The sequence below is a fragment of the Aristolochia californica genome, unplaced genomic scaffold (assembly GCF_029961685.1).
Source record: "Aristolochia californica isolate CCGP_79_NKW_82.1479 unplaced genomic scaffold, dmAriCali1.0.hap1 SCAF_15, whole genome shotgun sequence".
NCBI classification, from domain to species: domain Eukaryota; kingdom Viridiplantae; phylum Streptophyta; class Magnoliopsida; order Piperales; family Aristolochiaceae; genus Aristolochia; species Aristolochia californica.
Genome location: NW_027181826.1, coordinates 25,473,342 through 25,490,106, shown reverse-complemented (window position 1 = coordinate 25,490,106; position 16,765 = coordinate 25,473,342). Strand labels below are relative to the sequence as shown.

General features: G+C 40.1%; 2 protein-coding genes across 7 annotated transcripts; one reads left to right on the top strand and one right to left on the bottom strand.

Annotated features, from left to right (window-relative positions):
* Positions 1–895: 895 nt before the first annotated feature.
* On the top strand, positions 896–3,329 carry LOC137951986 (F-box protein At5g46170-like). The gene is made up of 2 exons (XM_068799016.1): positions 896–2,484; positions 3,067–3,329. Exon 1 carries the CDS (start codon positions 1,287–1,289, stop codon positions 2,454–2,456), a length of 1,170 nt encoding a protein of 389 aa, XP_068655117.1. The 5' UTR covers positions 896–1,286; the 3' UTR covers positions 2,457–2,484; positions 3,067–3,329.
* Positions 3,330–3,467: 138 nt separating this feature from the next.
* On the bottom strand, positions 3,468–11,403 carry LOC137951985 (transcription factor TCP24-like). 6 transcript variants are annotated; one of them, XR_011112181.1, is made up of 7 exons: positions 11,051–11,403; positions 10,821–10,911; positions 10,391–10,473; positions 10,048–10,217; positions 8,588–9,942; positions 4,079–4,166; positions 3,468–3,663 (listed from the first exon to the last, which is right to left on the bottom strand). XR_011112181.1 is itself a non-coding variant. In XM_068799015.1 (5 exons), the coding sequence occupies exon 4, from the start codon at positions 10,023–10,025 to the stop codon at positions 8,634–8,636; it is 1,392 nt and encodes a 463-aa protein (XP_068655116.1). In that variant the 5' UTR covers positions 10,026–10,217; positions 10,391–10,473; positions 10,821–10,911; positions 11,051–11,403; the 3' UTR covers positions 5,781–6,227; positions 8,588–8,633. The 6 variants fall into 6 exon arrangements, 1 of the variants encoding a protein (XP_068655116.1); XR_011112177.1 differs by having other exon boundaries at positions 8,588–10,217; XR_011112178.1 differs by having other exon boundaries at positions 4,079–4,163; positions 8,588–10,217.
* Between the last annotated feature and the right edge of the window lie 5,362 nt (positions 11,404–16,765).

Genomic DNA, 16,765 nt, shown 5'->3' with positions numbered 1-16,765 from the left:
CCAATCCCTACCAATATAAAAGCTTAATGTGCTTTGCTAGAGACTACAACTTGGAAGGGATAATATGGGAGCTGAATATATGAAACATAGTTGTACTATCAACCTTACCTATTGTTTAATAGATATGATCAAGTTTATGGAATATATATGAACAGGGGAATTGATTTAAAACTACACAAAACATTAAAGCATTAGGGGACATGGTTGAGACAATATATTATAGAAACACTCGTACCATATAGTTGGATCTTTTTTATATTAAATGGAGGGATTTTTTTTTGAAAGGCTCATTCTTTTGTGATTGCAAAATCAAGTTAGTATTGGCTAATAATGGTGTTTGTTAGAGACTGGAGAGTAGTTTAATTGACTTCTAAACAGGACTAGACGATCACGGTTAGGAATTAGATGCCTTAATTTTAAATTAACGAGAGTAATAATAATAATTACAGAATAAAAACAACACAACAAGATTTATACAAATTTGTTTCAAAGTGAGACTTCGTTTTGTTTTGTGCTTCTGCAGTAATCTAGTTGTTTTTCTCTAACCTTTCTGAGGCGGTAACTCAAGATCCTTTTTTGATTATAAACCCTAATAGTGGCGCCTAAAATATAAAGAGAAAACTAACCCTAAACCCTAAAATTCTCAAAGTGATTTTAATGAAACAATAATCAATATATCGTAGAAAGGGTAAAAACGTAAATTATTGAACCGGATTGATTTAAGGTCGGGTTCGGTAAAGGCGAAGAAAAAGATCCTAATGAGCGAATAGCATTAAATATTGATTACGAGAAAATAGGGGCAAAAAGGGTTTGGCTTTTTCCGATTCTTCTAGCTCCTCGACCTACATCTGACAAAACACCAAGAAGCTGCTCCAGAAGAGGCATACGATAAAAACACATAAATAACTCGAGGAAAAGAAAGATGCAGGAGCCTCTCCCCTTTCTCTCTCTCTTAGCTCTAATGGCCTCTTTTCCATTCTAGGGTTAGGGTTTGAGTGAGGTGAGGTCTCTCCTCTCTCTCCCTCTCTGCAATTTTCTCTTCCCTCTCGCCCTTATTATCTCCCTTCTCGTCCTCTCTGTAGTTGGTACATCCATCGGAAGGCACCGGAGTTTTTTAATTTCTTCTTCATTCTTCCGGTTAACGGCTTATCCTCTCTCTGACTCTCCCTTTTAGGTCCGTCTGACTCCATTCTGTTTGGATTGAGGAGATTGGGAAGTCGGCATCGATTAGGTTCCTTGTGTTGTTTTGTGTTTTTTTTCCAAATCTTATCTCGGAGGGAGAAAGGATGGCATCGCCTAGACAAGATCTGTTCGTGAGGACCCATTACCACCAACCGGACCGCTGTGAGCCCTCCACCCCCTCGGCGCAGCCCATCGACCACTTCGACAGATTGCCGGACTCTCTCTTGCTTCTCGTCTTCAACAAGATCGGCGATGTCAAGGCCCTCGGCCGCTGCTGCGTCGTCTCACGTCGATTTCACGGCCTTGTCCCACAGGTTGACAACGTCGTCGTCAAGGTTGACTGCGTCATCTCCGACGACGACGCATCCTCCCCGAATTCCTCCTCCGACAAGGGTAAATCCGTCTTCTCTCTTCTTGTCCGGTTCGTCCTCGGCGGAATAGTCAAACCCCTTCAAGCCCTTGGCCAATTCCTAGGCCCCAAGAGATTCGATACCCACCCAAGTGCCGCCTCCGCTACCTCCCCCGAGGACCACGCTGACGTCTCCCACCACTCCCCCACCGAGGTCCTCAAAAACTTCAAGGAGATCCGGCAGCTAAGGATCGAGCTTCCAGGCGGAGAGTTGGGGATTGACGATGGAGTCCTTCTCAAATGGAAAGCTGAATTCGGATCCACCTTGGACAATTGTGTCATTCTGGGTGCTTCATCGGTCCTCTCCTCTGGCGCCAAAAATTCCCTCGTCTTTGATAACAACTCAAGTCCCGGAGAAGCTATCTGTTATGGCGGGGAAGATAATGGAAATATACCCGAATCCTTCTACACCAACGGAGGCCTGAAATTAAGAGTGGTATGGACAATCAGCTCTTTAATTGCCGCATCTGCTAGGCACTATTTGCTCCAGCAGATAATTTCAGATCATGGGACTCTGGAGAGTTTGGTGTTGACGGATTCGGACGGGCAAGGGGTCTTGAAAATGAACAAAGAGCAATTGGAGGAGTTGAGGATCAAGCCCCTCTCAGCTTCTGCTTCAGCAAATAGGACGTTGGTGCCTGCTCTCAATATGCGCCTATGGTATGCTCCCCACCTGGAGCTACCAGATGGGGTTGTGTTGAAAGGGGCAACGCTGGTGGCAATAAGACCGAGCGAGCAATCGCTTGTGAAAAAGGAGGTTTCGGACATTTGTTGGATCTCTGGTGCTTTCGAGGAGCCATACGGGACAGCAATGAAATTGCTTCTCAAAAGACGCACTTACTGCCTTGAGATGAATTCTTTCTGATGCAAACACACAATCTCTGCGACTTGAGGTAACTGCTCTTTGCTTTCTTTATGTGTTAACGAGGAATCAAGACCAGAGTGAATGATTTGATCTTTCAACATTTCAAGTGCCAAAATGGTGTTAACTCTGCTGATGTTGGGTTGCCACTGACATTCCTTCTGGGATAAAAAAAAAAAAAATTGGCACTGAAATTTGTGTATTACCACCTATAAGAAATGTGAGAAGCTTGAAAATTGGAGACAGTTGCTGTATCTTCCTGTTTCTCATCTCCTTACTCTGTTTTATGAGAGTGAAAGGTTCTAGTATTGCTTCCTTTCTATATGTAGATGATCATAGTACAGTTGTCTTTGTGTGGATTTGAGATAGATGGAAGGGTCTCCTTTTGCAATGATATCATATCACTTCCTGAATTTCAGGTGATAACTCTTCTTATTCCATCTGAATTGTATATTCTAAATAGTGAATTCGTCCATTGAGAGAATACCAATACAGTGGTGGTATATGTTTTTGGAATTTGATTTCACAACTTCTGCTATTCTTGTAATCTCATTCTTGAATGCAAGAAAATGGGAGAAGACTCATTTATGAACTTTGCTACGAACATTTTCAGGATGGCTGATCAGAAAAATAGGTGGGTTAAGTCTTCAAGGGGGTGGGCAAAACTCACTTCAAGCCTGGGCTGCTGTTGTAAATGTTCCTCTCGTGGAGAAGCTTCCCAGGCGTATTTTGTAAGAGTGTGTACACATCCATGATCCGTCTGTACTCTAATTACAGAAAGATATAGTAGTGTCATCTTTTTTATCAAGTATGATCTCATGATGTCTGTATATGTTATTAGCATGAATGCGTTCTACTAAAGCTTCTTTTCCTTTACATTTATGTTCTTTTAAGCTGCGCTTCTTTACTCTTTTGAAGTTCATAAAAACAGTACAGTATCTGTTGGAATTTGACGATGTCTTCATGGTTCACCCATGAGAGCTTGTCTCATAATGATCCCACCGGGCCTTCTCAGCCGACCACAAATAAATCATGTTATAGGCATCAACATAAACTTCGTTTCATACACCAATCGCAATGAAGAAAAACCAAAAGAACAACAAAATTCATTTAAATGGCATAAACTCCTTTTTTTTTTTTAGCCCAGAGGTTGGGGAAGGCGTGTACTCACTCTCCGCCGCTCCCTGCTTCATTCACACTTGCTACCTGCCTGTTCAACCAATATTCAGCCAGAAAGAAAGAGTTTACATGACAAGCAACGACATCCGGTGTCTCACCTAATAATTTTGTGTATTAAATGGGATGTCTCACCTGCTATATTTGAAATGCTTTCGTTATGGACTTAAAAAGGTCTAAAAAGCTGGAGATAGCAACCTCCGAGCTAATGACGACCCCCCTTTTTGTAGATGGTCCAACAATATGAACCACCGTACTTTGGGTGACCTCGGATTTGGTTATCGGTTCTAATTCACTCTGCACAGCCAACCTCCAAAATGTTGACGGTGCTGATGTATACAGGCCTAGATGTTACTGTTCGTGGTCCATCTACTGTCCAGGTCTATAAACATGCAGGAACAAGCTTATATTCATTTAAAGAGCTACGAATGAAGCCATAGATACCTTACCTTCCCAGAATTTGTTGATTTGTCCCCGAAGACCTCAGGGTTTTCCTCCCTAAGGTTATGTTGCCTTCGGATCTAGGAAAACAATCTGCTGAAAAGAGGCTGTCACATGTCATTATTTTGTAACAGGCAAAGGGAAGAAAAAGTCCCATGTACAAGTCCACGTTTCATCTATCACACAAAGCTTATTCATTTAAAGAGCTACTAATGACTTGTGACTGACTCTACTCAACTACACACATAAGAAGGATGCCAAACAGCAGTAAATGAAAAATTGAAGAAGAAGAATCAACTACTTGATTCTGTCATCCTCGTTTTTTTATATAAAAAAAAATACGTATGATTACACAGTCACACTTTCCTCTCATCTGTATACAATCTCTGTCTATTTCAGCTTCTTAATTCGATTAAAATATGATTAGCCCGTTTTTATTCGATCGGTATTTCTATTTTCTAAATGATCTATCATTGTAAACTATTACTTATTTATATAACTGGTAATGCAGATAAACGAGAGAATCAATGAAAATTACATGAATTAATAAACTCAATGACCAAACATAAACATAACTCATCTCCAAATAAACACCATATTAAATAAGTCATTCATTTTAGAAAAAATATCTAATAAAGCATCTAATCTTAGCAACATTATTCGCAATATAAATGAGTAATAAACTAACAGAACAGGAAATGCAATTTACTCATCTACATTTGATTAAAAAAATTGTAAACAAATCAAATATTATTTCTATACCCAGTCACATTCGAATAGTTAACAAAAAAAATGACAGAACAAGTAATTGGAAAATTGTGAACCTTACCTTAGGATAATATAACAATTCATTTAGAAATACACCATTGTTCCAATAGTTACAGAACTTTTCATGTTAAGCTATCATATACTTTTAGTACAGCTAAAGGCAACCAATGCTTTCATGTCCAGAGTGATCAAATGTAAGTTTAGAGTACGAGATTGACAATGCTAAGGATCTTCCTCTTCTTCTTAACCTTCTACAAACGTATGCACAATGTGTTTCATTTCTTATTTTCTTTTCCTGAAAAGATTTTTTTTTGCTTTTTTGTTTTTTGAAAGTAGTGAGAACTAGAACTCATCAAGATGGCTCAAGGGGCAAAATTATGTAGAGCTTTCTTAACTAGGTCTTTTGATCCTTTTCAACAATGTCGTTTTATATATAGTGATGCCCTTCTACTATCCAAGGTTCCATTCTGTATATGTAGCCTAACAACAACTTTTTTGCCTTAACCCTATTGCAATTACATATCTTGCTGCTGATAGTCTAAACCTTAGTCATCTTGATTTTCTTATATATGTCAAATTCTTGACGGGGGTAAGTTTTTGGACTTATTTTTCACACCTTCCAAAATCCATAGGTTCAGGGATTTTCAAAGGGGTTGGTAAGAAGGGATTGTTACCTTGTAAAATTCTAATAGACTGATTGTTACAGATGAGCAATAGGAACCCTCTCTATTAGAAGAAGAGTTGGGGGAGGCCTTCCCCTCATCTAACTTCTATTTTAACTTTAACCCGTTTTAATTTTTCTAGTTATATAAAAAAATCCATATCTAAATCACTAAAGAAATTTTCAAAAAAAAGATCCTAAGGATTGATTTCAAAATTCATAAGAATCCTTAGAACTTAAAAAATCTCCATAAATCCATGTGGATTCTTAGATTTTCTTAAGCAATGTGACTCATAATATGGTATGATATTGCAGCCATGTCCAAACTCATTGGCATTCATGAAGAATGTCATAATTAGATGTCAAATGCCGCTCAAACACACATAATTGGTTCTCAGTTAAATACGTTCAAGAGTAATAATCGTTGATTGGACATCCAGGGATAAAACACTATCTAGAAGCAACCATCTTCCAAAGAGTGCATAATAGTTCACTGAGAGAACACTCTTGCATTGTATGCCACATCATATAAACTACCATATTATCAAACACAAAAAACCCAAGCTTTTTCTCTTCTCTCATTTTATTCATCTCCTCACAACAACTCCTCTCCCTTTTTGGTTGCATTTCTAATCTCAATTGACCTTCCTCTTTTCATTACTTCTTCTCCTTCTCTTTCCTTCTTCTTCACATCACTTTTTGCCTCTTCGTGTCCCACATTCTACCATCTGCATCCACAACATAGAGCAGGCTATGCTCATTGAAGATTACTAAAAATATGCTCCTTGTTGAAAAATAACTTTATGGTTTTGAGTCTGAATCTTAGAATTCCTCCAACATATTACTCAACTATGCTCTGTGAAAAATAAGTTATACGTTTGAGCCCAATTTTCATAATTCCTCAAAATTATATTTTTTTTTATCAAGTGGCAAGATAGTTATCAAAAATACATTGACGAGAGTATTCCATTACACACTACCGTTGAGAAGAAGTTTCCTACAAAAAAAAAAAGTACTCCATAGAACTGGGGAGGTGCTCATGAAAGCACACGTAGTGGATTTGTGAGATTGTGTACATGAAGGTTTCAAGTAGTTTCTCCAGAGACGAGAAAGGGAAGAAGAAAGGAATAGAGGATAAAAAAAATGGGAAGCAGCTCATGAAAGGAGGAAAAGCTCATAAGAAGGGTAGAGAAAAGAATAGAAGAATAAAAGACGAGAAAGAGAAACAAGGAACAGATAAAAATCATAGAATTGTGTAATGCCACACATCAGTTTTTATTCTTGGAGCTGGCATTTTTCTTCTCAATAGCATGGTCTACTCCTTTAGTACTAGAAATAGTAACAGATGCCCCCCAAACTCCTAGAACAAACCATTTTAGGATTGTAAACTCCATTCTGCATCTAATAGTAATTTCATTTTCATCTTCAAGGTGGGAAAAAGGAAAACGAGATGCGAATCCATAGCTTTTGCCATAGGTTAGAAGACTTTCAAGAGTTAAAAAGAGAAATAAAATGCATGGTAAGAGAGAGGGAGAGCTTTTATTCCCTCCGTCTCCTCTCTTCTTTGCCTATTTCTTTTCTCATTTCTCTTTCGTTCTCTTTTATTTTTTCCTCCATGAAGTAGTTCCAAAGTGCGTACTAGATCTGCATTTCTGTTCCACAGAAATATGGGCTAAAAACTTGTTACTTTGATATATATGTTAGATCTGATTTCATCCATAATCAACCAGCCACATTGGAAAGTCTATAATCTAAACTATAAACACAACAACATCACTAGCCATACCTGATGTAGGATTTTTACCCACATTAACAAGCTTAATTAGAAAACTCCAATATTTGCATGTTAATAATCCCATCCAAAAGACACCAATCTTCCACCACATCAAATTACTATTTATAGTTACGCTCATTATGCATTGATTATCATATAAGTAATAGGATAATTTCATCAAAGCCATCCAGTTACCCAGATTGCCTTCAAAAGAACACAATTCATATCTACATTGAAAAGATAGCCTCATCCAGACCTCTCTCTTTTTTTTTTGTGCAGGGAAAAAGTCAAATAAACTGCTAAGAAATGACTAGAACCTTCAAAGCACGACTCCTAGTCAAATGTTCCCATTTCCTAAAAGTGTTATTTATTCTTTGTAGGTTTACATTGACGCCACCATCTTAAGCTCAGTTTTCCCTCTTATTATTGCAATTTCCCAAGACAAATAATTCAAACAAATTAATTTCATTGCAAGGACAACAGCGTGACTGTTTCCAAGAGCAAAGAAATGTATCTTGGAGACTAATTGAACGTCAATGAATATCATCTCCCATCCTCCGATGCATCATGTTGCATATGATCGCTCAATTAAACCTCCAGTAACGCTAAGCATTGTTAAATGCTATAGAATTTCCTCCGACAATTTTGAGTCCTTAACTTGTGCCGTATGAACCTTTCACTTGCTGATCCAAGCATCCCTTCAGCAACCTACAGGTCATTTACACTTCTCTTGCAACCTCTCCCCACCCCAAGGACACAATCCGAATTTATGATCCTTTATTACTTAGTTCTTTGGTAAGATGCTAATCTAATTAGTACCATCCAAATGTGCATTGGAAAACATAGACCATTCCACTTTCCGTAAATTTTTATTGGCTTGGATCCCATGCAAGAAGATTTCTTCGTGTTAGAAATATTAAAGTCAACTCGCAGACAACAGTTTGTAGTTTGACGCATGGTCTCTAAATTTCACAAGTCTCGATAAGGCAGCAAACAAAGAAACAAGGGGGACACCTGTCGAGACATGCATCAATAAGAGTAGGAATCATTTCGGAAAAGCAAGACAATCCAGTAGCTGCATTAACATGCTATCCCGACAACCACTGGCTCAAGAGATGCAGACGGCGCAAAAGTACCTACCGCGTGAAGACAAAGTGCACGAAACAGTTTCCTACTTTGAATCTTTAACCAACCCAAAACATGCATTTGAAGCATAGACGGACTCGACGCAACAGACAGCAACAGACCGGCAGATTTATTCAATTTAATCAAGTAGAGAAATGGATAAGAAATTAATATTAGTTAGGTCTTTACCTGTATGAATGAAGGCGAGCAGACGCTTCACTGCTCTTTCGTGTTTTCAGCTTTTACCTTTCCCTTTGAGATCTGACTGCCTACCACCATCGCCATAGTAGAGTTGAAGACGGCCATCAAACCCGGCAGGGAACTGATTCTCCGGTCCAGGAGGTCCAATGAAGAATGGAACTGGTCCATCAACCGGAGAAGAAAACCTCTGAACATGAGGCAGCGGAGACTGTGAATTGGACTGAAGGGTCCCCCTATTAAAACCAGCCAGGCTGGAAGAAATTGAAAAGTTCAGATTGTAATCACTAGGTGGTGGTGAAGAGGCAACAGGTATTAAGTGATCTGGCAAGAACGAAAATTGCTGCAGCTCTGAGGGGTCACTAGCGTTGGTGGTGGTGTTCAGTGGCACCGCGGTAAGAGGAGGGCTACCAAAGTGCGTCTGACCAGAAAATCCATAAGGGTACTGAGGTTTAGAGATGAATGGTCCCAACATTGTGTGCCCCAGGTAATCCATAGGGGCTGAAGGGAAATGCCGAAACGGCTTGTTTACCAAATTAGAGTTATGGCCGTGCTGGCTGCCACTGTTGTTGGCCCCAGTAAGCAGTTCCGTGAAAGAGCCTTGCGAGTTGGATTGCGGGTTGTGGTCACGAAGGAGATGAGACGCTTTCTCTTTCTCTCTACCCTTGTCTTGATCCTTTTCTTTCTCCTTGGCAGCTCGTTCTCGAGCTCTTTCCCTTGCCTTGACGCGGATCTCCGATCGAGATAGAGACAACACAGACCCCTTACTCGTCTCCGAAGTACTGCTGCCAGTAGACTTGGTTAAAGAGAAGAGCTGCTGCTGCTGCTGCTGCTGTTGATTATATTGCAGGTTCTGGTAGGAGTTGAGTTCGTTTTCTGCCTCCAGTTCAAAGCCGGTCTCAGACCGCTTGTCATCGCTTGCTTGCTGTGGTGTTGGTGGGAAAGCCCCATTGAGAGAGGGCAGCTCAGCTATGGCGTCGGCAGCTTTTTTTATTAGCCATTCAACTGCTTTGCTCGGCTGGTCATAACCTAACCGATCTTGAAGGTCGTAGAACTGAATCGCTGTGGGCACTGAGAGACGTACTCTCCGATCTCTCAGCCCCTTAGCAGTGAGCACCTTACTGTGGCGATCTTTGCCGCCTGAGGCTCGAGAGACCCTAAAAATCCTAGAAGAATGCCAAGCCAGGAGCTGACCTTTGTCCTCCACCCCTTCACCCTCTCCATCATCGTCGTTTTCATCTTGGTACGAATCGCCCATCTTTTGCCCTAATTTGGCAGCTTCATTGTTTCTTCCGTTTCTCCACCGCTTGCGAGGCTGCGAATGGATTTCCTGGACCTCCATGACGCTTTCATGCCGAAAAATGCGAGAGAAGAAGAGCTTTAGCTTTTGAAGAAGGGAGAGTGAGGATGATTGAGGTGTCATACGCATTCAAGAGGTGGTATAACAGTACTTTCATATGCAGATGATAAAGGCTCTTTTGGTGGTCGAGATATCGCTTTCGGAGCCGGAAACTGTCAGCCCTACGTGATAACTTTTTGCAGTATTGCAAAAGCACGCCTGGAGAGATGAGCTGTGGCTGTTAGGTTTGATGCGCAGACGCAGAGACGGACCCAGAGAGAGCTGGTCAGGGGAGAGAGACAGACAGACAGACAGAGAAACTGATCAGAAGCAGACGGTGAAACGTACGGCTTTGTTTAAAGTGATCGAGATCGAACGGTCTAACTAGCCTTAAAAAGGATCAGTTCACCGTGCTTTAAAGATGACGAAAGCAAATAAAAGCTGGTAAAGCTTACAGTGAGCTTTGAATTTCTGTGGTTTGAGCTTTCGATCCGTGTAATTCCGCTCTAGATAGAGCTACAGCTTCCTGAGTCCTGACCTAGAAAATAAAGAAAACGCAAATTAGTGCTGAGACGTCTGTATTTTTCGTTTCCACCGCCAATAAATGAAAACGAACAAAGATTGTTATTCTTGAAAAATACATCTTAAAACTTCCTCTACGCTACTATAGTCGCACATATACGCCCACAGTCCATCTGTATTGCCGCAGTAAACCTCAGATGAAATTCACTGATTCCAGACAGCGCCAATTGTTTACCACTTTGAACCAGTTAAGCTTCGTTGCTTCAGAAGTTGAGACTACCAAGATTTTCTCAGCCTTTTCCTCTGTCGCAAAACAAAAAATAAAAATAAAAAAAAGGTAAACAATCGAGAAGCTCATCTTACCGAAATCTTCTCGTTTTCACGAGTCATGCAAGCGAGAGGAACCCGCAGAAACTCGTAGATCTATTCCACCTCTTCTGGTTTAGATCTCCATCTGCAGAAAACACTTGGTAATCAAAACAAAAGGAAGGGAACAACTTTGCATAAAAACGAAGACGAACTCACTTCCGAGCTACAACCAAAATTCACAGCTAAGCAACACCAAAAACCACAAATTCGACTAATGGACTTACTATTCCAGATTTCAGAACCACTTCTCAGCTGTTCAAGCTGGCTACAACCGAGAACAAACGTAATCGGAAGCCGGAAGCAGATCCTTGAAACCTCCAAGCTCAAAATCGAATCCAGGAGAGGAGGCTGGGACTTTTAAAAAACGGAGGGATTTTCGGATAGACGCAGCAGCTTTACTTCCGTTCTCCAGCCTTTTTCTCGAGATTCTTGCACGGACAGATCGAATGAGCGAGGATTTGCGTGAAGAAATCGAAAACAAAGAAACAGTTTTTATCCGAAATCAGGGCGGAGAGAGCTCGTCTACCGACGCCCTAGGCCTTGAGACCCTGAAATCCCATTCGAGCAATCACCGGGCTCATCAGGAAAGCACTGACACTCCGCCGCTTCAATCCCTATCTTATTTGCCAACTTTTAATATTAACCCCCGTTATTCTATAGTAATCTCAATAATGCCACTAACACACGACCTTCCTTACGTAAGTCACGGCTCGAAGGAATAAAATTAGACCCCGCCGGAGATATTTTGGATTACCTTTTTTTTTTTTTATTTAGATCTATTCGTCCAGCATGCCATCTCTGCCGTCCAAAAAGTATAACCACCACCGTACTCTCTTACCTTTCCGATTAATTACGAAAATAATTAGAGCAGCCAAGATCGTACTATTGCCGGTGGGGCAGATTATTAATGCTTAATTAATTAAAAATTATTTGTTAATTTTTATTTTAAGAGATATATTCAATTGTTTGCTTTTTTTCATTGTGCACCTTCAAGTAGGGGTGACTTAGAAGCCGGCTCGAGCTCTGCTCGGTGTCAGCTTGGTTCGATTTGTATCCCTAGATTTTGAGCTGAGGTTGAGATCCAGGATCGGCTCGTATAAATTAAAGAGCTGAGCTCGATCGAATCCAGGTTCGGTTCGACAGCTTGTGAACGGGCTGAGTCAGAACCGGGGGGGAAGATTCTTCCTCCCCTTGTCACCACCAAGCCCCTCCCGTCCACTATTGTCACCGTCGACCACCTTTGTAGCCGTCCGTTTGATTTCTTCCTCCCTTCGCCTTCACCTCTGTTTCCGTCACCTCCGTCATCCTCGACAATTGGTCCTCGCTAGCGCCGTAACCCCCTTCCATCCGTGTCGTCTCAGCGGAAACCCCCCCCCCCCCTCTGCGCGAAATCGCACATGCAAGATCATAAAGTGAAAAAAAAAATCCTTAAACTCTCCTTCCTCATGGCTCTTGAAGAAATTGAAAATACATTTTAGTAGAAATAAGTTTCTATGGACTATTAGGGTCTCATTTTTTTTGTAAACATTTTTTCTAATTGAAAATTCTTATTAAAAAATCATATAATTTCTATTTTCCTGCCAATATGGGCTAGAAAACCGTATAAAATTTTTTTGAATAAGTATTTGACAGTTGATGTTGTAATACTTTTAGCATGAGGCAATTTCATTGCAATTCTGTGTTTGACATTTTATTTGATTAAAAATTTATCGATAAGTATAGTAATATATTAGATTGATTATTAATGTTTATTTATTTCCCTAGAAGAGGCAATAAGAGGTCCATTTAACTTTCCTAAGAAAATTTTAAAATATTTCTTGTAATTTTCTAATAAGTCACTAATAGTAATAGGATTTTATTTAAAGGTTTTTTTTGGAAATATGTGTCATAGGAAAATTATTTCTAGTTTTTCCTAGAATATAAATTTTCTCCAGGGGCACAAAGGAGGCCATAGTAAATTTATGGCCAAATTCAAAAATTACAAAACAAACTAGACAACATTTGGAGTAAAAAAGATTAATATTGGTGTGTTTTAATCCATTATTGAAATTCAATCTTAAACCTCCCCTATCATTCTTTTTAAAAAATATATGCATAATTTTATATATAATTTATTTGATATATATTTCATATAGAGTATTAAATGTAGGTTAAGCTCGAACACGGTTAGAGCTCGAGCTCGAACTCAGTTAAAATTATTAGGCTCGAATTCAATTACAATTTTAGGTTCGAGGCTAGGGTCTGCTCGAGTTCGAGTTCAAAATATTTAAATCAAGCTCGGCTTGAACAAGGTTCAGACTCAACTGGATTTGATGTCACTCTTATGCCCAATTTTAAGTAGTAATTTGATATGTATTTTTTGAAAAGTTTTAAATGTATGTTGGAGCACGAACTCGAGACATGTATTTTTTGAAAAGTTTTAAATGAATGTTGAAGTTCGAGCTTGGCTCAAACTCAGTTAAAATTATTAGGCTCGAACTCGATAACAATTTTAGTCTCAAGCTCAAGTTCAAAATATTTAAATCAAACTCGGCTCGAACATAGGCAGGTTCAGGCTGGACTCAGCTTGATGCCACCCCTACCTGCAATCTTTGGGCATCTATCGAACAACTTCAAACATTAACTATATGAGGGCTAATCCAATAGAAGAAGCTATTTGGTGTGAAGGGCTACATATAAACATGGTTGGACGGTTGTGATAGTTGATGATCATGATCAAACGGTTGAGATAGTCTGTCTTACATGTTTTACATTAAATGACTTTTCGTATTGGTTCACTCAACATGTGTGTGTAAAACAGTTGGAATGATTATTTTTTATCTATTTAAATTAATTTAAGAACTAAAGTAAATCAATTTTAATTAAGACACTACTAGAATCTCTAAAACTGCAAAGGTGAGGGCAGAAGGAATTTTCGACCTCTAGAATCTGGGAGTTAATTGAATATTCAGTTTTGCTGTGAGCGATCTTCTTCCTCCTCCAGGTTTCTTCCTTTTTCATCTCATCGCCGACTCGTCGGCCCTTGAATTTTGCTGCCAAGTGTTTGAAATTTTCCCTCATTTTTAGCTGACTATCGGAAGCAGGAAATTAATTCTGCTAATGACTCATGCGTTGACGTTTACGATAAGACTGACACTGTAGGTGGCGACGAGGACTTGTCCTTCTGTCTGATTTGTTAAGGAAGGCTGAGACTTTTGGCTTTATCCAAGAGGAAAACGACCCTGCAAGGGACTGCTGAAGAGATCGATCCGACCCGAGTTCCGCTCAGATGATCAGTGGAACTGCAATGCGGCTCTCCGTTTGCGGAGGAAGAAAAAGATGGGATAGTTCTAATTTTATTCAGGCTTGGATGGTTGAGTGTTATCTGTTTAGTTGTTTCATGAAATGGGTACGCCCGGTTGCTCGAGGATTATAGTTTTTGCTTCTGTTGTCATCCAAATTTCGGAAAAAAATTGAAAGAAAACCCCATGATCCATCCATTCAGGTTTCAGGTTCTTTCTCCCGGGCAAACATTCATCCTTTTTTTCAGAAGAAACTAATAGTGCATAAGACGTAAGGAATAACATTTTGGATCTGAGCACAGAAATCCGAGTTGAAGCCGGAAATAAATTCAACTTTCATCGATATCTCACAAATGGACAGTTATGGGAAGCGAAGCGAGTTCTATTTTTCTACTGTGATGCTAGGAAGAGGCTGACGAAGGTGATTGGATCCGCCATACAGGAAAGTAGGTGGTTGGAGCAGCAACATCAGCTATATCAGAAGAAAACATCGGCGAGGAGAAGAACCCAGAACGCCAAATCGGAGGGCACAATGGATTTCCTTCCCATAGGGCTGCTGCGTTGCGCCCTGATTCTTACCCAAATCATGGCGATGTCCCCCAGTCCGTTATCAAAAATTCGCGAAAATCGACCTTGAAATCAGCAGCCACTGCGTTTCGTGGAAAGCAATGCTTCAGCACCTGCCGGCGTTAATGAAGCCAGGCATTAAAAAACCCAGCCGAGCAGCAAAGCAAACAAAAGAAGGGCGATTAACAAAAAAAAAAAAAAAAAAAACTGGATGGAAGAGAGCAGCAGAGCACTTGGGAAAGAGGAAGCATCAAGCATGGCTATTGGCTTTTGTTTTTTGCCGGCTTGTTGGGCTGACAGCTTGCTTTCGCTTTCCTTGTTTTTTATGTAAAAAAAGGGGCACAAAGGCGTGCCCTAATAAAATGTACCCTTTTGTGCAATGCCCGCACACTGTTCTAGCAAAGGAGGGTGTGGAAACACCACATGCCATGATGCTCTTCATAGCTACTCAACTCTAATCTTTTGTTTACTAATATATTAACTTTAGTCTAGTCTTTTTTAGTGGCTCGAAGAAATTATATGCGACTTATTGATATGAAAAATGAGTCTTATCAATTAACTTTTTGATAGAGACAAATTATGATAGAGACAAAAATCAAGTCCGATGTAAACACTTTATCTAGCTACGATATGTAGCTAATGAGTTAGTCTTTGTAATTAATTAGAAAGCTCTATAAATTTGTCTATAAATACCTTACTCCACATCAATGAAGAAATGATAATTAATTCTATTTTCCTCATCTTCTATATGGTATCAAAGCTCGATCAGCAATCCGTTCTTTTTTTTCTATCATCTTACCAAAGCCATCGCCAGAAATCATCATCATGCCAAATATGAGGGACGTCCGAAGCCACCACTGTCGTTGCCGTCGCCGGTGTTGGTATTTTCTTTTTCTCCTTTCTTTTCTATTAGATTCAATCAATGTAAATCTTCATCGAGATTGTCGCCGCCGCTATTGTGGTCGCAGTCGTCAGTTGTCCCCCCGCACCCTAAGCATGGGAGAAATATTTTTTTCCCCCTGTGTGCAAAGCTAAAGCTCGTGAGAGTTCACATGTGCAGCCTTCGCATGTGCAAAAAAAACTCTACTTCTTGACTCCCTCATGGCTCCTGAAGAGACTCAAACCACTATTCCCAATTCCCATGATTCAACCAAACCTCTTATGATGCTCAACATCCACAATTTTGTCAAACTCACATCCACCAACTATCTTTGCTGGAAGCTTCGAATGGAAGTCATTCTTATCGGTTATGATATATACAAGCTCATTACTGGTTCCTATCTTGCGCCCTCAGCTATAAAGACGGTCAATAATCTCGTCGCTCCTAATCCAAAATACCATACATGACTTCATTTGGACATGCTAATTTTTTGTGCCCTGGTCAGCTCTCTCATGCCATCTTTCATTCCGCTTATCACTCAATCATAGACCTCTCATGAAGCCTGGAATACTTTGGCCAACACTTTTGCCCGGCCCTCGAATGGTCACATCAAGAAGATCAAGGAACAACTCAAACATGCACTAAGGGATCTCAATCTATTACAGATTATATGCAATTTATTAAATCCCTTGTTGATGAACTTGTGGCCCTATGAACACCTATGGATGCAGAGGATCTCACTGAGAAAATTTTGCATGAACTTGACGATGATTATAAACCACTCGACAATATTATTAATGGTTGTGACATGTCAATTTTTTTAGAAGAACTGCATGAAAAACTCATTAACAAGGAAATTTCGTTGCATGTCCATCAAGCTCACTTGTCTCCACTTCCAGCTTCAGCAAATCCAGCTAATTCACATGCCAATTTTGGGAAGTCAAGTAATCGTCATCAACAACAACTTGTGGCATCTTCCTATAGCCCATCGAAAGCTCCAACCTTTGGTCTCCCCAACACCGTCACACAGAATGGTTGATATCAGCCTCAACCCCACCTTGGTTGTTTTTAATGGTGTCTGGAAAAAAAGACACACCATTCCATATTGTCCTGTCCTTCATTAGATGCAACCACACTTGCCACCGCACTAGGCTCCTCGCCAATCTCCTCACTGGCAACCTCACTCATCGGATCCATGGCAACCACAAACT